Genomic DNA, 21282 nt, shown 5'->3' on the forward strand with positions numbered 1-21282 from the left:
TAATCCCACCGCAGGTTCCACCCTGTTGTACTTTCTTTCGACAAAATGAGACTCAACGACTTCGACTATAACACCCGCCTCCCCCCCCCCCCCCCCCAAAAGGCCGCCTACACGAACTTCCCTACAAAACGGACAACACTATAAAACCGTACGCTCACTCACCTGCATGCACACACAGCCACACAGGATACCTCAAACACCAACAGTATGTAATTCCTATTATATCCCTCAAGGCCAGCTTCGATTTCTCAAACCATGTTCCTCGTCTAATTGAGAGCCATAGTCGATCCTTGCTACACTCCATGTGAATAAATCGTGAATACGACGAACAGAACACATATCAGGCGCATATGTTCGCCGCACTCACGACGACGAACGTTTTTAGCAAGAAGACCAGACATTTGCAAAAATCGAATTGTTGCCATAATGTCTGCGCCCAAATCCTGCTTTAAGTCTTTCATATTCATGGGAATAGATTAATCCACACATATATACGAAAACGAAAAATTCAAAATTCTTCTAAATGAAAAACTATTCTTCCAAATTATCTCAGAGTCATTAAGAATGAAATTAAGTACCGAATGAATTGGAAAGAACCAATTATTTAAATCAATGCAAAACGAAAAAAATCTTCCGCAATGTCTAGCTCTGTCTTTTAAAAGCACATTCATTTATTTCAATTTACAATGATGGCGCTTATTCACAACAGACAACCGATTTATTATCTATGGCAGGAAAGTAAAGAAATTAATCCTGGAAATTGAAATAACGCTTATTCACAACAGACAACCGATTTATTATCTATGGCAGGAAAGTAAAGAAATTAATCCTGGAAATTGAAATAAGAACACCGTGAATTCATTGTCCCAGGAAAGGGAAACTTTATTGACACATTCCTGGGGTCAGATACGTCACATGATCACACTGACAGAACCACAGGCACATAGACACAGGCAACAGAGCATGCACAATGTCGGCACTAGTACAGTGTATATCCACCTTTCGCAGCAATGCAGGCTGCTATTCTCCCATGGAGACGATCGTAGAGATGCTGGATGTAGTCCTGTGGAACGGCTTGCCATGCCATTTCCACCTGGCGCCTCAGTTGGACCAGCGTTCGTGCTGGACGTGTAGACCGCGTGAGACGACGCTTCATCCAGTCCCAAACATGCTCAATGGGGGACAGATCCGGAGATCTTGCTGGCCAGGGTAGTTGACTTCTAGAGCACGTTGGGTGGCACGGGATACATGCGGACGTGCATTGTCCTGTTGGAACAGCAAGTTCCCTTGCCGGTCTAGGAATGGTAGAACGATGGGTTCGATGACGGTTTGGATGTACCGTGCACTATTCAGTGTCCCTTCGACGATCACCAGTGGTGTACGGCCAGTGTAGGAGATCGCTCCCCACACCATGATGCCGGGTGTTGGCCCTGTGTGCCTCGGTCGTATGCAGTCCTGATTGTGGCGCTCACCTGCACGGCGCCAAACACGCATACGACCATCATTGGCACCAAGGCAGAAGCGACTCTCATCGCTGAAGACGACACGTCTCCATCCGTCCCTCCATTCACGCCTGTCGCGACACCACTGGAGGCGGGCTGCACGATGTTGGGGCGTGAGCGGAAGACGGCCTAACGGTGTGCGGGACCGTAGCCCAGCTTCATGGAGACGGTTGCGAATGGTCCTCGCCGATACCCCAGGAGCAACAGTGTCCCTAATTTGCTGGGAAGTGGCGGTGCGGTCCCCTACGGCACTGCGTAGGATCCTACGGTCTTGGCGTGCATCCGTGCGTCGCTGCGGTCCGGTCCCAGGTCGACGGGCACGTGCACCTTCCGCCGACCACTGGCGACAACATCGATGTACTGTGGAGACCTCACGCCCCACGTGTTGAGCAATTCGGCGGTACGTCCACCCGGCCTCCCGCATGCCCACTATACGCCCTCGCTCAAAGTCCGTCAACTGCACATACGGTTCACGTCCACGTTGTCGCGGCATGCTACCAGTGTTAAAGACTGCGATGGAGCTCCGTATGCCACGGCAAACTGGCTGACACTGACGGCGGCGGTGCACAAATGCTGCGCAGCTAGCGCCATTCGACGGCCAACACCGCGGTTCCTGGTGTGTCCGCTATGCCGTGCGTGTGATCATTGCTTGTACAGCCCTCTCGCAGTGTCCGGAGCAAGTATGGTGGGTCTGACACACCGGTGTCAATGTGTTCTTTTTTCCATTTCCAGGAGTGTATGAGTAACCTATGGCGTGATTGGCCAAAGCCGACTGGTTGCATCCCGTTCTTCAGTTAACCCAAAAAATGCTATGTACCTTAAAATTTTGCTGTTCTCTTTTTCTTGAAATGGTTAATCAGTATACATGTCCGTACTCGTTATGTCTCCGAACCAAGGTAAATCACCGTTGTACATACGATCGTTGCAAGATTTGCTCTCCAAGGAGAAGCTCTACTGTCTCAGAACGTCTATTGCGTTCTCGCAGACAGAAAAAATTTTCGTAATATAATAAAGCTCCTCGATTCGTATAGCACTATATATCATTCTACAAGTGTATATGTAACAGACAGTCAATAACACAGCCCCTTCTCCCCCGCACATATTAAAATGAGCGGTATTTCCATTCCTGCATTTGGAAGCGCAAGGACATGAAAGTAGGACGATACGCAACTTGCTTCCGAGTCCAAACATCCATTTAGTATAAACCAGTATTTAATTGATTATGAATTGTATTTCCACTCTTGCACCAAGCGTCAATTTCAGCATAATTTAGTTGTGGGTTTGTAGGACGATACGCAACTTGCTTCCGAGTCCTAACATCCATTTAGTATAAACCAGTATTTAATTGATTATGAATTGTATTTCCACTCTTGCACCAAGCGTCAATTTCAGCATAATTTAGTTGTGGGTTGGAACAGACATCTCCTTTAATCTTTTAAACAGTTACTAGCTCTATTTATGTCTAAATAACACATCTTATTAAATGTAGCTTCGTCGTTAGGCGTCAGACTGCATATCGAAAGGTGCAATCCTCACTCTGCCTCAAAACTTTGATTCGCACATTTTAAAACAGTCGAAGAGCATCATAGTCTCGAGTCCACCAGGTCTCCTAGTAACTGGATTTAAGGACGTGCGAAGGCAACGAATGCTGTCTAATAAAGAACAGTAGTTCAGAGTAACCTCTGGTTTGGTGGTAGATTTACAGTTTACGTACCACCACTTTTAAAATTACTGAGCTAAGATACAGATGTTTCGCTCAGGAGTGAAGCGTTCTACAACAGCCCGTCTCATCAAAGCTTTCTTAACTTGAGCACCTTTGCAAAATGTTTCGTATTTCACTTAATACGCCTTCTCAAACGCGACAAACGTCTAATCTGTAATAAAAGGTGCATGTCCCTTTTTAAAATAATCAGACGTAATTCCGTAAGACGTTATGTGTCTCTTAGCATATTGCATATCTGCAATTTATACAGGAGACTAATTATTTTGAAGTCAATACATGTTCCATGAGGTTACTTTATATTAGTTACTGGCCCATCTTCACACGGGTAGCATGAAGTATCTTTGGCCAGACGACTTGTTAGGTGTAGCGTATTCTGTTTGCGCGCCACTGCGTAGAGTTATGAATAAATTTGAAAAAAACAACTTTAAGTAAGTGAACATCATCACTTACGCAGTGTAAGCAGCGTCCGGCAGGAAAGTTGTCTGGAAGCACGAATGTTATGTGTTCCATATGGAATGGGTGTCTGGAGTGACATCTCATGGCAATAACGGGAACACATCCAATGTAAATATTGTTAAGTGTGACGGTGAACTAAAGAACTGGCGACCCAGCCAGCTACGTCACGAGGCGCTTCTACAGGCCGTTTCACAGCGTAGTACTGGCCCTGGCGCGGCGCGCGCGTCAAATCTGTGGCGACGCCGTGTACTGATACGTGCCGGTTGCGTTTATTTTTAGACAGAGACGTTAAGACCGTAAGGAATACAAAAGACGATAGCTTCTTCCGAAACACAACATTAAAGAGTAAATAATATTAACATAAGAACGGAAGTCAGGAATCTACTACAAACATAGAATCGACTGTCTGTTCATGTGAATGTATGTTCCTCTACTGCTATTCATAAAACGAACCTCATAAATGCAAGCAATCTGTAGAATTTAAGGATTGTTCTTACTTTGTGTTTCTGCTAAAAGGTAGAAGTTTTTTTTGAAGGGTTGCATTGAAACTTTAACACTTCTTACAACACGAAAAGATTGTAAAAAAGTTCCAAGAATTTATAATTTTGTTTGTTATATTAGTCCGATTCGCACTACTTTTTGTCACTGTCTTCGAAAACATGACTGAAAAGTATGTGTACAATGTTATGCATATTGGGTATTTACTCTTTTGTCAGCTGTCAAAAAGGTTACATGTGTTTTGGTATCATCAACGATTATTTGTTCTGTAAAAAAACAGATTGGAGAATCTGCATTAAATTTTTTTATAAGAATGGAATAAAGTGTATGAAAATTTTTGGAAATGTTAAGTATTACTTTTGGTGAGTCTGTTATGAGTAAACCAAAGGCATACAAGTGGCATAAACATTTCAAACCAGGCCTTCAAGGACAGCTGTTTTACAAGCGTGGATGAGATTAAAAATGCACAGTTAACAGATCTATAAACTATCCAGAGGAAACAGTTCCCAAAGTGTTCCGGGAATTAGAAAAAGCACTGGCATAATTGTAGAGTATGTAATGGGGAATATTTTGAAGAGGACAAACAATGTTCTAAAAAAAATAATGTGTGAACGCACCTCGTATGTCAAACCTCGTATTAGATGTCCTCAATCGGTGAACATGCTTCGAAGGAAATTTCAACAGTGTTTAAGGCAGCTAATGCGCACATGTTATAAGCAATATGTCTTAGAATCAGGTGAGTAGTAACCGAGATAGAGATTTAGTGACAGAATACGTTCAAATGCTGCTGTTCCACGAGCATCAAAGATTTTACGTGATTGTGAAACTGTTTATAACGATGGGTTTCCTCCCAAAATTATTAGTTTTCTTTCGTGAGGATTCCTGTAAAAGACGCAGCTTATTTTCGCGTTCCTTCCTTATGCGTCCTATTGTGGCGAGGCTGACCCTTGCATAAAATTGCAGCCGTTTGATTTGGACTGGTGATATTAGCCAACAGTTCTTTTTGTGTCGCCTCTTTAACACACGTTGTAATAACATTAGAGACGAACGAAAGCTCGTTACTCCGCAGACACCTCCTCTTCTTCGTATTCTGCACATTTTCTTGCAATGCTGGGCGATTATCCATCACTTCTGGATAGCGAAGTATATCAGCGAGTATACAAAGTGAGTGACACTGGCAGCGCGCCGACCAACGCCGCTAGACAGGTAAGGAAGGGGCAACTGCCTGTGGGCCGGTGGCAGGGTTCTTCCGGGAAAGGCCGCTCCCCCCACCAGAACCGCTGCTCGCTCTTCAGTTTACAGACAGACTATATCAGAGACTGGCTACGTGGCACAAATAAAAGAGAAATCACGCTTGATGTACGTGTTTAGCTCGTGTTGTAGCAGTCCTGTTGTGAAGCTTAGTGCGCACTGTGATGCATTGTTGAGCGTCATTGCCGAAATTCTTTTTTCGTGGACTCTTTATCGCTGTGGCACGCAACAGTCGTGTCCACATCTATGTTTTACTCAGGGAAGTCAGAAAGCTAATAGCTGAGTCATCTGCTGCGCTGCTGAAAGATTGCGGTGTAGGTAAAATTGCTGAAATTGCTTTTTCGGAAGACGTTTTAGTTATAGCATAAAAAATAAAACGCCGTATATTTTAGATTCGCATTTTTTTCGCTATGTAACTGTTCTTAAGCGTTTGCAGGGAAACTGTTGATTCTTTCAAATTCTAAACCACGCATCACAGCCCGACGATGAGTTGGTCCTGCTGTTCGAAGAACTTGCAGTGAACAAAGTGTGGAATTGCGATTGCTGATCTGAGGGAAGCAAAAACTGGCAGTCTGAAATTGTCGTCATATTTCGCAATGCCTATTTCCACATCATTGAGAGGTGAATGCTAGTTTAAAAGGCAGAGTGAAAAATAGTGACGCTGCTGGAATACGATCCCACGACCTGTCGGTGTCGATAAAGCCGCTCTATTGTTAAGAGCACCACACCAATCGCTGACTGCAGTCCACTTGCTGTGTTCCCTAAACTCTGCTGCTCTCTCGAGTCATGGCGGCTGTTTGCTAGGCAGCAATGACATTGTTTTATACAGCTTAAGCTCATCACAAGTCCGAGAATTTGTACGAAATATTTATAAATTAATCCTTGTGAATCAATGTGTCTATTGGTCAAACTTGGGTCAAAATCCCTGTATTTCATAAGCCTGCATATACAGGTGGACGTGAGAAAACGACTTCAGATTATTCAATAGGGATCAATATTTCTAAATGTGGAATCTTTCAGTCCTGATTGTTTGGTAAAGCTAGCTCCCTTCTACATAACAAACGCAATGGCACTGATGCACTTTCTAGCTCAGATCCCGTACTGAAGGCAGTTAGGGGGTTTAACATGCCCACGACGACAGGAGATCTCGCACGGACTGCCCGTCCCATTCCTGCGATAAAGATAATTACTTCTCCAAGGTCGTCTAATGGATTTAAATGATTCAATCTTCATAAAAAAGATGAAAACTTACCACTTAATCTACACGAAGCACTTACACCTTACGCTTACTTTGTCCCCTTTAATTAATATTGTTATGATATTGGTTTAAAACTGTTTGATCTACAGGGATGAAATAAGGAAAGAGATATCCTCCTCAGTTCGAAATTTCGTATAATGCTCCTGTGTCTACTTCAAGTATCCTTGTTAAGGACAGACTTTCCGAAACATATATCAGGATTAAAGTGTTCTTAGCGTGATGTTGCTTAAGTAAAATTTAATTAGTGCAACGCGATAACAAAGTACGTTGGACAATGACGATTTTCTAGAATGGACTATCAAGTATCGAACGAGTTTTGTAGTCAATGTTGTTCCAATGAGCAATGTCACGTTAACATCTGCCGTTTCCCATTTCATTAGCGAAAGCGTTCCACCATTTGGTTAGTATTGGAACAGCGATTGACGAATATTTTCCCAAGCAGTAGCAAGCACCCCATGAGACGGTAGGTAGCCACAAACCAGTGACTGCCCCCGTGTCTTCCGTGTAAGGTAACAGTCAGTAATGCTAACTAAACAATTACCGTCTGAACAGACCGCCTTGGCTTAGCACCGGAACAGCTGAGGCTGGTACAGATTACCGGACTGTTGCTGGTCACCCTGTTCGCTAATTTCTCAGAGCAAACAGAATAACACGCTATCATTCCCGGCTGGTCCTGATTCTATCACACGTTGGTATCTCCGACGATGTAGGACACTTTCTTTCCTAGTTGCTCCCGTTGCTGCAGCGTGTTGATATATCAAGACTGTAGAACACGCTTTCTTAATCGGCTACTCGTGTCCGTACTGCATGTTGACATCACAAGAGATAGCAACATCCTTAACGAACTGGAGCACAATTAACTTCCACCTGAAAGCTGTGTTCTCCCTATGGACGCGGTAGCCGTGAAATATTTCTTTTAGGAAGAGAAAAAAACGCATCACGTACTATGTGCTAGAACACCCCGGACAGAGACCCTTTTTTCTGAAATTTCAAAGCCACCACGTATTTCTGCTCATTGCGAAACATGAATGTATCAGTCGAAGATGCATGGAGTGCTGCATCAAACAAGTCTCTGGACTTAAGACCACAGCAACAACAACAACAACAACAGTCGAAGATAATTATTCTGGGAAGAACAGGCTCTAGAGGCGAACCTACACTCCATCATTTAAGTAATTTAAACGATATCTGAACTTTCTTTCCCACAAAAGGTTAAAAAATTGGGTAAATATACCAGCAATAAAATTATAACTGATTAAGCTAGTGCAAGACACATGTGTCTAAACAAAATGTTATACACAGCATTAGACTGCTACCTACAGTAGGATAAAAGTCAGTTGTGAGATTTAAATGAGCCCGGGGCGCCGCACAACGCTGCTTCCCACTGCCCACTGAATAGCAAAACCATAAGGAGAAAGTCTACGAAAATACAGAAGAAAAATTGATATACATTAACGTCTGTGTTAAGAGCCTTAAGAGAGTAACACTGTAGAGAAGGACGTACACGTAGCCACGAATTATGCAGCCTGTTTTTATTTATTTATTGTGACTTCTGGCCTTAAGGCCATATCCATCTCTCCTAAGTACGTTTTGGTGCTACCTTGACAGCTCGACACGTAGGGTGACTTAAGCAACTGTGGTTTTTGAGAGAATCGGGGACTCAACCGTAAGGAACAATGAAGGAAGTGACACGATATGCTCGACACCAACATACTGGCACTTTCTGTATATCCTGCAGTTTATGAATGTGGTTTGCACAGGATTTTAGTGCAAACCGCTATGTATAAAGGATCATGTCCAGCCTCCCTCCTCCCTCCCCTGCTCATTCACTCACTGAAAAATGGTTCAAATGGCTCTGAGCACTATGGGACTCAACTGCTGAGGTCATTAGTCCCCTAGAACTTAGAACTAGTTAAACCTAACTAACCTAAGGACATCACAAACATCCATGCCCGAGGCAGGATTCGAACCTGCGACCGTAGCGGCCTTGCGGTTCCAGACTGCAGCGCCTTTAACCGCACGGCCACTTCGGCCGGCTCACTCACTGACTCATCATCGACCTGCCCAAACCGCTACGAACCGAAACTTGAAATTTGGAGAGGGCACGGATTTTATACTGTAGGCATCGTTTAAGAGGGGGTTCTTCAAAATTCCACTCCTAAGGAGGTGAAATAGGGATGAAAAGTTTTACGAACTTATTTCATTATGAAAGGACTTCCAAAGGTATCAACCACTAAGGAGGTGAAATACGGGATGAAAATTTTTAAGAAAATATTTATTTACATTAAAAGAAAATAAAAGTTAAATATATGAAAATTAGTATTTCAATTCTCGGTAATATATAAAGAAATATATGTTATGGAATGAAAGTTTCAATGGAAATATATCCACAAGAACTCAAAAGAAATGATGGACGAAAACGTTGGACTTTGGCTGCTTGAATCGCTTTTTGGTCAGAACTACATCGGAAAAGACCATGCTTCTGTGGCCTCAATTAGCGTGAAAATTTTAGAACATGTTACAATTTGTGAAAAACACAGAAATTGGATTAAAAAAACAAAATAATCTATATAGGCCGTACAGTCTACGCGAGCGACGCAGCGGACGGGCGCTAATCTAGTAAGGCGATAAATAAGACGTAAGAGAAGACAAACTAAATGTGTGCTGAGAATATTTGCAATTCCAAAAATAGTAGTTTCTGAGGAGTAAAAACACATTGAAAGCTCTGCTTTTTATGTATGAAATGAAAAAAATGTATTTATTTTAATATTTAGGATAGATATTTCGATGTGTGAAATCGCATTGAGATCTCTATAACATTGCAGAACACGACTTCTTTCCTGACTTTTCCTGCTCCAACCTCGCGTTGATGTCTCCGAAAGCACCATCGCTACTGCGTCGTCAAACAAAACACGATGTAACTAACACACAGATTGGTAGTGATTATAGAAAATGAAAAACATCAAAACGAGGTATCTCCGACAGTATACACAAATAAGTAACGTATTACAGCGAAAGGCTGTAAACTACTGCGCCGAGGTCATGTGCAGAAAAAAGACGATGCCGCGAGACTGCATTTCATTTTACACCTGATAAGATAGGATCTTGTCAACCTCGTTGTCCCGATGAAAGGAGGCTATAAGATGAACGTCAAAAGAAACGCAGAACAAAGGTATGGAATGTAATCGAATTACATCAGGCGATGCTGAGAGATTTAGATTAGGAAATGAGACACTGAAAGTAACAGGTGAGTTTTGCTATTTGGACAATAAAGTAACCGATTAAACCTAAGTAGAGAAGATATAAAATGTAGAATGTCAGTTGCAGGAAATTTGTTAACCTCGATTATAAATTTAAGAGTCAAGAAATCTTTTCTGAAGACATTTGTCTGGAGTGTAACCTGTTACGGAGAGGAAACCTGGAGGATACAAAGTTTAGACAAGAAGGGAATAAAAGCTTGGGAAATGCGGTGCTACAGAAGAATGCTGAAGATTAGGTGGCTTGATCACCAAACTAATGAGGAGGTACTGAACAGAATTGGGAAGAAAAGAAATTAGTGGCACTACTTCACCAAAAGAAGCAGTCCGTTGTTAGTACATTTACTGAGCATCAACGATAGTAAATTTTGTAACGGAGGGAAGTGTGGGTGGCTAAAATTGCAGAGGAAGACCAAGGGATGAATAGAGTAAGCAGGTTCAAATTGCTGTAGGTTGCAGAAGTTATTCGGAGATGAACTGGCTCGCACAAGTAGAATAGTGCGCACAGTGAGTAAATCCTTTTCCGACCAGTGTGCACCAAGTAAATGTTCCAGTTCCTTTTGAATCAGACTATACCGTCACACACCGTTCTTAGCAGATAACACGAGTATATGAACACAGAAAGCGTAGCAAAACTTCCAGCACGCGCAAATTATGGCCTATATGAGGATTATGAAGCGACGTAAATATTTCTCATCACTGATTCTTTGATTAAAAACAGTTTTTCCAAATGCTTTAAGTTGTCCCAAAATATGATAACGTAGGCCATAATAGATCCAAAATAAGCAAAATAAACAAGCTACCACGTTTTCGTGCAAGTAACAACTGAGAATATTCCCATAGCGAAAACCGGCAGCAGTTCAGTTTTTGAAAAAGATCTTGAATGTGATATTTGAAAGAAAGTTACCCAGCGCTCCGTAAAGAGATACGAAAGCCAAGACTATTAAATGAATCATCACGCTTGGCACAGATAGCTAGGAATATCTCTAATTTCAGTTAAATGAGACATATCCATATAAAGAATTCTTTGGAGTTTATTCTCAGATAATCATGCTCTGAGAAGCTATATGTATCAGCAGTTCACCCTCTTTGCTTCTAACTGACCCATGCTATGAGAAGCCTTCTCATCTGGATTTTTTTTATCATACTATTGTGGTTAAGCAAGGAGACGTCGTAATATATCTGACAATAAATAAAATTTTAGTCCTGCTAGAAATATTTCGTCCAGTATTTCCTTCATACTGGACACAGGGTATGCGCCCCTCTCATTAATAATTTGAATAAATCGTAGGTCCGATTGCGAGAGTATACTTAGTATCACATCACTGTAACTTGAATTCAGACCAACCCATTGGAAGTACGTTAATTGCTTATCAACTTATCGATGTGCCTCTCCCGACTCTCGCTAACCTGTAGCCCAGTGCAGAGTGACGTACTGGCGCCGCCAGCTTCGTCTTAAGCTGCACACGGTCTTGCCGTACAGCCCTGCCATGATACCGGAACAGCGGTAAAAATTTAACATTTCTGGTCTAAGCCTGAGGGCCAATCGAGTGACTATCCCGACATCTGGAGTATGATCTGTAACTGTAGCAAATACTTGCTGTGGTACCATCATTACAATCTACGTGAGTAACAGGGTTACTGGCACCGTACCAGTGGCTGCCCCGTATCAGGCGTGGCCTGTGCCTGCAGCACGCCATGCTAGTCTGTCACGTATGTGGCAGCACATTTGTCCGCACAGTTTGATATAACCTGGCATTTCCTATCATCCTTTGTAGTCGGTGTTGCCAGAAAAATTACATCCTACAGTTCTACGATTACTAAAAAAATACTAGAACGCGATCATAAAAGCAAAAGACTAGAGTGACGGAGCAGAGTAACAGAACAGCAAAGTTATGGCTGCTACTTGCCGAAATCAGAGCCGGTGAAATATTTATTCAGGTTAGGCTGCAGAACTGGTTAGGATGTGTCGTTCCTTATCTGTAACGGAATGCCACTTCAGCTCGATGGAAGTCCCCAGTGAAAAAAAAAAATGAGTTGTTTGGTGCTACGCAGGGACAAGCGCCACGCTTTGCACTCCGTGCAATCTGCCGTCGCACTCAGCACTCGATGAAGGCACTGGGGATAGTTTGCCTGTAGCTTCAGCTGGCGCCCTAGTTTCAAAGGAAAAATAGACGGTATCATATTTTTAAAAAAATATACGCAAGCTATTATGTAATGTGACGTTCAAACTACTGTTGACGAGGCGCATCCAATTGCCCGACAAAGCTCGCCACTCATTGTTTCGTTAGATAGGCATTGGCAAGCTAACCGAGCCAAACAAAGTATGCAATTGCAAACTGGTATGCCTCGTGGATTCCATTGGAGAATCACATCCTCTTAACCTCTGCTTCCAAGGAAATATAGTGAATATTCTGAAAGCACAACCTAATGCCTTCGAAAACAGGAGTATCATAAAGTTAGGGCTGAAATATGGATGGTTCGATATTCCCATAGTTAACAGTTATCACCGCAAGCAATGAAAAATACTGATTCGCAGAGTAATTATCTCTGCACTTATCATTTATATCTTCTACGCGTACACTAATAATAAGACTGTAAGACCGTCGTATCTGTTTGTTTCAACATGCTGATCTCCAAAACTACTAAATGAATTTTTATGGGGTTTTCAGAGTTAACTTCAGCTTAGCTTGGAGCAACGTGCAGGCTTTATTTCATGAAAATCGGATCGCAGTAAAAAAAAATAGTAATTTAAAGTTTTAGGAGTTTGCTTAGTTTAGTAGTTCGGATGTGCAGTGGACCAAAGAACCAACAGATGACGGTATTAGTATCGTAGAACCATTCAATGGCGCTGTTAGCTTTTTTATTTTTGTTCATTTATTTATTTGTACTTCTGTGACAAATGTACTATCGAAAGTTTATGTCAACGGCAGAATTAAGTACAGCAAACTAATCTTATCTTTGGGAATCCAAAATAACTCGATTTCACTTGGCTAGGGTGTATGGATTTACTGATTTCGCTTTGCGCATTGACAGTTTAATGAAATTGCTTTGCTACTTTCGATACATTTTATTTATATTTTACTTCTTGGCTAGGAGAAACGAATTTATTGAGACGATCATCCTATACGGATTCTGTTTTTACGGACTGAGGGACGGAACCGTAAAGAGCGATAGTATGCAAAGACGCTTCTTTCAGTTCCTTTGCGAAGCACGGGCGTATAGCTAGTAAGTAATATATTCCGTTAGCGACGTTTTTCCTGATTTGGAAAGTCGTGAAGTAAATGTCTGAGTTTAGAGACAATTTTTAGTGACTACAGGAATATCTTCGCGTTATGAAATTAGAGCCAAAGGTAAACTTTTACGACTTGACAAAACCAACACACACAAATTGGATTTGGTAAAACTTGCAATATTTCGCTGGAAGGTTTTTATGCACTATTGTAGGAACAAGCCTTAAGAACATTGATCCATCCACAAACCAGAGGTAGGAAAATGGATTTTCAGCTATGACAACAATGAAAACAGAATTGAGGAAACAAAGTATCTTTGAGCGCGACTTGCTGTTGCTAATACGAGAAAGGTAGTAAGAAATACTCTTTGCTACCAACAGCGTCATTGACTCATTATCTGTTGTTTCCGACATTTGAGAATATCACTTCTTTTAGAGTTACCTAAATATCGTGTTTGGAAATTTTTCAAAATAGTAGTGTAGAAAGAGTCAGATAGGTGCAATGCTGATATTGCCTGAGAGCTGACCTCATGGAAGGTGACAGCCTCGCTGGGAAGCACTGCTTTGTCCACCAGTGGTTACTTGACGCTGCTGTGATTGCGGAACCACTCCCGCCCACCTGTGACGTCAGCACCGACACACGACATTTCCCACTTTTCGTGCCTTTCGGATAACCGCCACCACCCGTGCTTCCCGAGTCCTGTGAGATGCGCCATCTTTTTCTGGTTTGTGAGTTTGTGATCATGCAGATCAGAGCACTTTTTGTCGCCGGTAACTGGCTGTTTGTCTTTAAACCCGTTTTCGTGTGGGGCCGTTCGCTAGTACGAATCGGCTGTTGCAGTGAACAAGTAAGCACTGTCAAGAATGGGTCGACTCGCGAAATGGGCTCAGCACTGGAATCAGAGAATGTGCACGCTGCTGGGGGCCCTATTCCTTATCGTTCATACCGATTGGGGCGGTAGGTTAGCCTCTGTACTGCCGTGATTTTCGGTTCTTCATTCGGAGGTGCTATTCTATAAGCTTGTGAGACCTGTTACCGATCGGTCCGACAACTGCACTGAGAGGTGGTTACGTTTGAATGTGGCCACTCGTTCGGTTTGGTGTGGTTTTAGTTTAGGATTTAGTGGTTGTGTTTTACTGAAGACACACCAGAACGCATCCAAATGTAAACTCCCTTTTCCTTTGTTAGAAATGTGGTTTGTATTGTTGTTTCTGTGAATGATTATAACATAGAAAAACAGTTTCCGTCAATATTCTCACAAAATACCTGTTATTTTAACGTAATTAAGCGTTTAAAAAATCATTGAATTTCAAAAGGTCAGCGCTGCTTACGTATATCATATGAGTGTTAGCTGAAATTACTAGAGACTTAGCTTACTTAACTATCGAAACAGGTTGAAAACTTTTAAGTGACAATGGAAAGGAATTTCGTGAAGCCTGACAGAGGGAACCTTCCTAAGTTTCATGCATTACGGCTTTCGCCCTCATCATTCGGCAACGAAGTCAGCCTGCGTCTCTCTCGATTGGCATTATGTGGAATAAAGTGCTGAGTGGATGCGCCGGCACGGTAGCTCCAGCGTGTTAGATTAGAGAGTTAGCTCCCCTCTGTAATAAAAGAAAGAAAAGAGCGAAAGATTGAACGATAAAGTTGAACAGGTGTCATGGGACGTCCGCCCCGGACAAATGCAACGAACATTAACGAAAAAAATGAGATCAGGAAAAAAAAGCGGGAAAGGTAACCAACTGCGGTGCCAAAAGATCGTAGGTTCGCATACTGCTGGGCAGGCAAACATTTTTGTCCTCTTCGTGCTCGTAACACGTTCTGACACATCGTTAATCGTCAAACAAGTATTTTTCTGAAATATTTGTTGTTATTTACACGTAAGACCGCACTTTGTCATTAATGAGTACCTTCGATTTCGTGACTTCCATATGTTTAAGAAATGAAAGATAAAATTGCCGCGCTTGAAACAACTGACAATGAGATTTATATTTCTTTTTGTCACAAATAATTCACCATTTTTTTGTGAATACGTAGCGATTTCCGAGTGTGTGGACAGACAGGAATCTAAGAGCACAACTTAAATTACTGCGAGTGAAACTAGCAGCAATCGTCTTGCTTGTCACAAGTATTTACCTGCGATCGAATAATTAGCAATAGTAGGCAGAAATGAAAGATCTCTGCCATAATATTATAGACTATACCACCACATATAAAACATTTTGATTCAGCAGACGCATGTCATAAATTACGACGAACTTGGATAGCTGCACTCGCCACACCCTCCCGAAAAGGCATTTTTTAAAGAACCAAATCGTCGATGTATCATACAGGGAAGTTGGCTAGTTCATCATTTGGATCTCTAGGAGCGATTTACAACGACACTCTATGCATCTTCTAACTCTTTGGCACTCTCTTAAACAATTTTTCGGGTACGCGGAGGTACGGTCCGGCTATGCAACTAATTGAAGGCAGTTTGTTTATTGTTATACGCATTTCGCTTTTTTTTAATTTACGAAACGTCTTCACAAGTAAAAGAAGCGAAACGCGTATGGCAATAAACAAACTGCCTTCAGATAGTTGCATAAACGAAACGTACCTCCACGAATTTTGAAGCAACTAAGGAACGACGGAAAACAGAAAAATGACGAATTTTTCAGATGTTTTTATATACGTATTTGTACAATACGGTACTACACTCCATTCCTAGCTCATATTTCGAAATGTAAAGTCCAAAACAAGACGTAGATGTGAATGAGAATAACACAATCAAATATCCTATCGTTATTATAAATGCACGGAAGCACGTCGTCGGCGAAATTTGGACAGTAGTACGTACTCTAAACACAACAATTTTCGGTACTGCGAAGAATAGCGTGCTGGTGTCGGCTGCTAGCCGCTTCGGGTTCGTGCCACTGAGGGCGCTGCACTGCGCACGTGCAGACCTGCGACAGATTGCTTTCCGTCGGTCGGTGCGAGGAGAACAGACGACAGCGTTTCGGTTCGCTAGAACCGTTCGGCATCAATTCCGAAATGCTTACAGAATAACGTCGGAGCTCTCCTTCGAAAACGAGACCGTTCGATGCGCTCGCTTACCGAACAGATCGGCCGCCGACCCGGCCCGGTGTGGGTGTGAGAGAGAGAGAGAGAGAGAGAGAGAGAGGGGGGGGAGGGGAGACGCCGGCGGCGGCGGCGTACCTGCAGGACGGTGGCGCCGGCGGGCAGGTGTTGAGGCACGGCGGCGAAGTAGTGCGCCGGGTAGAAGGCGGGGCTGTTGTCGTTCTCGTCGAGCACGGTGAGCACGACGGTGGCGCTGGCGGAGAGCGCGGGCGCCGCGACGCCGCGGTCGCGCGCCACCACGCGCACCTCGTAGCGCGCGCGCTGCTCGCGGTCGAGCGCGCGCCGCGTCGTCAGCTGGCCGGTGAGCGCGTCCAGCGAGAAGGCGCCCGGGTAGTCTTCGGGCCGCGGCAGCTCGTACGCCACCGAGCCGTTGGTGCCCTGGTCGGCGTCCTCGGCCGTCAGCATGGCCACCAGCGTGCCCGCGGGCGCGCTCTCCGGCAGGCTCACCTGCGGACAGAGGGCGCGCTCACCTCACCTTACCTTCCCGCACTCGTACGCCGGCGCGTAGCGGTAGCACGAGCAATACTGGCACAAAGGTCACAGAGAAGTACATTTTCGAGTCCACACCACTGGATCGGTGAGACAAAATTAGATCTACGATAAAAAGAAGGTAAATGTCGAGCTGTTGCCACTCTTTTGTAAATTTTACTGCACAAAATAACACTGAAGCGCCGAAGAAACTGGTAAAGGCGTGCATATACGAATACAAAGATATCTAAACAGGCAGAATACGGCACTGCGGTCGGCAACGCTCGTGTAAGACACCGAGAGTCTGGCACAGTTGTTACATCGGTTACTGTTGCTACAGTGGCAGGTTATCAGTATTTAAGTGCGTTTGAATCTGGTATTATAGTCGGCGTGGGGATTTTCTCGTACGACCATTTCACGAGTGTACCGCGAATGCGAGGAATCCGGTAAAACATCAAATTTCCGACATCGCTACATCCGGAAGAGTACCCTGCAAGAAGACAACCGGCGACGGTCGAAGCGAATCGTTCGAGGTGACACAAGTGCAGCCCTTTCGCAAATTGCTGCAGATTTCATTGCTGGGCCATCGACGAGCGTCAGCGTGCGAACCATTCGACGAAACATCATCGACATGGGCTTTTGGCGAAGGAGGCCCACTCGCGTATCGTCGATGTCTGCACGACACAAAGCTTTACGCCTCGCCTGGTCCTGTCAACACTGGCATTGGACCGTTGATGACTGAAAACGTGTTGCCTGCTCAGACGAGTCCCGTTTGTAATTGCATCGAACCGCTGGGCGCGTACGGGTACGGAGACAACCTCACGAATCCGTGGACCTTGCACGTCAGCGGGGGACTGTTCAAGCTGGTGGAGGCTCTGTAACGGTGTGGAGCGTGTACAGTTGGAGTGATATAAGACCGCTGATACGTCTAGATACGACTCTGATGGCTGACACGTACACAACCGTCCTGTCTGATCACCTGCATCCATTCATATACTTTGTTCATTCCAGGAGCACAATGCGACATCCCACACGTGCAGAATTGCTACAGACTGGCTCCAGCAGCCCTCTTCTGAGTTAGTTCCGCTGCCCACCAGAGCCCCCAGACAAGAACATTATTGAGCATATCTGGGAGGCTTTGCAACGTGCTGTCCAGAAGACATCTCCACCCTCTCGTAGTCTTACGGATTCGCGGTGTCAGTCCGCTCCGACACTACTTCGGGCATCAGTCGAGTCCGTGCCACACCGGGCTGCGGCACTTCTGCGTGCTCACGGGGGGCCCTCGTGTGTACCGGTTTCTTTGGCTCTTCAGTGTGTAGCCCTTTTGTCCCCAGACCTCTATCCTGTACGAAATTAACTTTTTGCAGCATTCTTAGTCCCTAAGCAGAAAGAGGCTACGCTGTCAAAGAAATTACTTACTGGAAATGAACTGAAAGAAATTCAGCACTAAAGAAAGACTGCTGTAATTCGAATAACAATGGGAGAAATTGGAAGTCTGTATAGCTGGTGGCTTAGAAAAGAAGGCAAAAGCAATACGGAGCAGTCCTGCATCACCAGTAACACGAAATTTCGACGTCGACGTGTGCTCATGCAAACGGCTGCTGCACGATGGAGGACGTGAACGAACTCGATTCCCCGAACTGTCTGCTGCCGAAACACTAGTTTTAAATTTGAATCCCATCTATAAATCAATTTCTTCCATCCGTCTTAAATCTAGCTTGGAAAGAAATAAAGAATTGTCTTACATTAAGAAAACTTGAAACAAAATGTATTAGTGCGCCGCTTAGGTTAGGAAGTAAATGTAGTCCTTCGGTGACGTCGTCGTGGTCGCAGGGCAATCAAAACAGAGATGGCGAAGGGGCGGCGGGTGTCACAGACCTCTGCCTGGACAGATGCAGACTGCGCTGCTAAACGGCCACCATCACTAGTAAAAGTGTAATGGCGTCTGCGTGAGTGTGTGTTTCCAAACAATTCGTTGTCAGCTTACCGGGTAAGAGGCAAGCACAGTACTGCGGGGTGGACTTGAAATATTCCAGTGACGCTGCAGCATGCTTTGTCCACTGTGCGAAAGTGCGCGTTTCCTAGCCTGAAGCTGGTGGTCGACACCCTTTGCTTTGCACATTTTTTATGTTGCAATTCACAAACGCAGCGTAAATGCATGACTCGAATCAATGTGCCATTAAGGAAATAGCGTAAGGCTCTTTAATTATCAACTCCCTGTTGTGTGTTATTTTCTTTGGATTTTCTTTGTTGAAGTGAAGCACATTTGCTGGAGATACGTAATTCTCTAAAGTGATTCGACAGACTAACGTGCAAGTGGAAAATCGTTATCTTCATTTCATAATAATTCTTCAGTCGCTTGGGTTTTATTAATCTGATTATGAGACGTGTATGTAGCCACAGAATATTAATAAGAGAATATTGTTTAGGTCATACCGAACACATATGGCTGAGTGAGAACTTATGGCGTAGTGATGTTGTAAACGTTAGACTTCAGTCGTCCAAGTAAGTAGGTGATTGGGCGTTTCAGTGATTGTTGTTGACTAATGCCAACCCTTGACTAGATTACGTAGCCCTATAACAATACGAGAGCTACACTTTGTATATCTTACTCTGTACTCTTCTTTAGTAATTAGTTATTAGAGAAACTACAAATATTTTACATATGTGACGAACTGTTTTGACTGACAACACCCTGTTTACCCCTATTTGGAGCACCGTTCTGTACTTGATCGTTCTTTTACTAATACAGGCCTATTAGAATTAGATTATTTTACACCTGGGTCACGGCTATAAATCAGGCGCCGACATTGAAATGGTACATTTTGTGGCATATTAGCTTAAATTTTTGTTGGAATGAGTAGATTCATGAATTGACTCATGTGTATTTATTTTACACCATTGACTACCTTTTAATATATTAATTGTGTTCTCAACCCTTGACTAGATTACGTAGCCCTATAACAATACGAGAGCTACACTTTGTATATCTTACTCTGTACTCTTCTTTAGTAATTAGTTATTAGAGAAACTACAAATATTTTACATATGTGACGAACTGTTTTGACTGACAACACCCTGTTTACCCCTATTTGGAGCACCGTTCTGTACTTGATCGTTCTTTTACTAATACAGGCCTATTAGAATTAGATTATTTTAGACCTGGGTCACGGCTATAAATCAGGCGCCGACATTGAAATGGTACATTTTGTGGCATATTAGCTTAAATTTTTGTTGGAATGAGTAGATTCATGAATTGACTCATGTGTATTTATTTTACACCATTGACTACCTTTTAATATATTAATTGTGTTCTCAACCCTTGACTAGATTACGTAGCCCTATAACAATACGAGAGCTATACTTTGTATATCTTACTCTGTACTCTTCTTTAGTAATTAGTTATTAGAGAAACTACAAATATTTTACATATGTGACGAACTGTTTTGACTGACAACACCCTGTTTACCCCTATTTGGAGCACCGTTCTGTACTTGATCGTTCTTTTACTAATACAGGCCTATTAGAATTAGATTATTTTAGACCTGGGTCACGGCTATAAATCAGGCGCCGACATTGAAATGGTACATTTTGTGGCATATTAGCTTAAATTTTTGTTGGAATGAGTAGATTCATGAATTGACTCATGTGTATTTATTTTACACCATTGACTACCTTTTAATATATTAATTGTGTTCTCAACCCTTGACTAGATTACGTAGCCCTATAACAATACGAGAGCTATACTTTGTATATCTTACTCTGTACTCTTCTTTAGTAATTAGTTATTAGAGAAACTACAAATATTTTACATATGTGACGAACTGTTTTGACTGACAACACCCTGTTTACCCCTATTTGGAGCACCGTTCTGTACTTGATCGTTCTTTTACTAATACAGGCCTATTAGAATTAGATTATTTTACACCTGGGTCACGGCTATAAATCAGGCGCCGACATTGAAATGGTACATTTTGTGGCATATTAGCTTAAATTTTTGTTGGAATGAGTAGATTCATGAATTGACTCATGTGTATTTATTTTACACCATTGACTACCTTTTAATATATTAATTGTGTTCTCAACCCTTGACTAGATTACGTAGCCCTATAACAATACGAGAGCTATACTTTGTATATCTTACTCTGTACTCTTCTTTAGTAATTAGTTATTAGAGAAACTACAAATATTTTACATATGTGACGAACTGTTTTGACTGACAACACCCTGTTTACCCCTATTTGGAGCACTGTTATGTACTTGATCGTTCTTTTACTAATACAGGCCTATTAGAATTTTAGACCTGGGTCACGGCTATAAATCAGACGCCGACATTGAAATGGTACATTTTGTGGCATATTAGCATAAATTTTTGTTGGAATGAGTAGATTCATGAATTGACTCATGTGTATTTATTTTACACCATTGACTACCTTTTAATATATTAATTGTGTTCCATGCCATTCTTCCAGTTCCTTATCACTTGTGTTTCGTATCGTTATGAATGATGTTGTTT

At 42.8% G+C, this 21282-nt stretch overlaps 1 protein-coding gene across 1 annotated transcript in view; it reads right to left on the bottom strand.

Moving 5' to 3' along the window:
- LOC126092942 (cadherin-related tumor suppressor-like) overlaps window positions 1-21282 on the bottom strand; it is a 103303-nt gene that overhangs the window by 34245 nt on the left and 47776 nt on the right. Inside the window, exons 3-4 of the mRNA XM_049908672.1 lie at window positions 16561-16745; window positions 16377-16491 (exon numbers count right to left, since the gene is read on the bottom strand). Coding sequence (XP_049764629.1) covers window positions 16377-16491; window positions 16561-16745 — 300 coding nt within the window. The remainder of the gene's footprint in view (window positions 1-16376; window positions 16492-16560; window positions 16746-21282) is intronic.

This window comes from Schistocerca cancellata, chromosome 7 (genome assembly GCF_023864275.1).
Source record: "Schistocerca cancellata isolate TAMUIC-IGC-003103 chromosome 7, iqSchCanc2.1, whole genome shotgun sequence".
Taxonomy (NCBI): domain Eukaryota; kingdom Metazoa; phylum Arthropoda; class Insecta; order Orthoptera; family Acrididae; genus Schistocerca; species Schistocerca cancellata.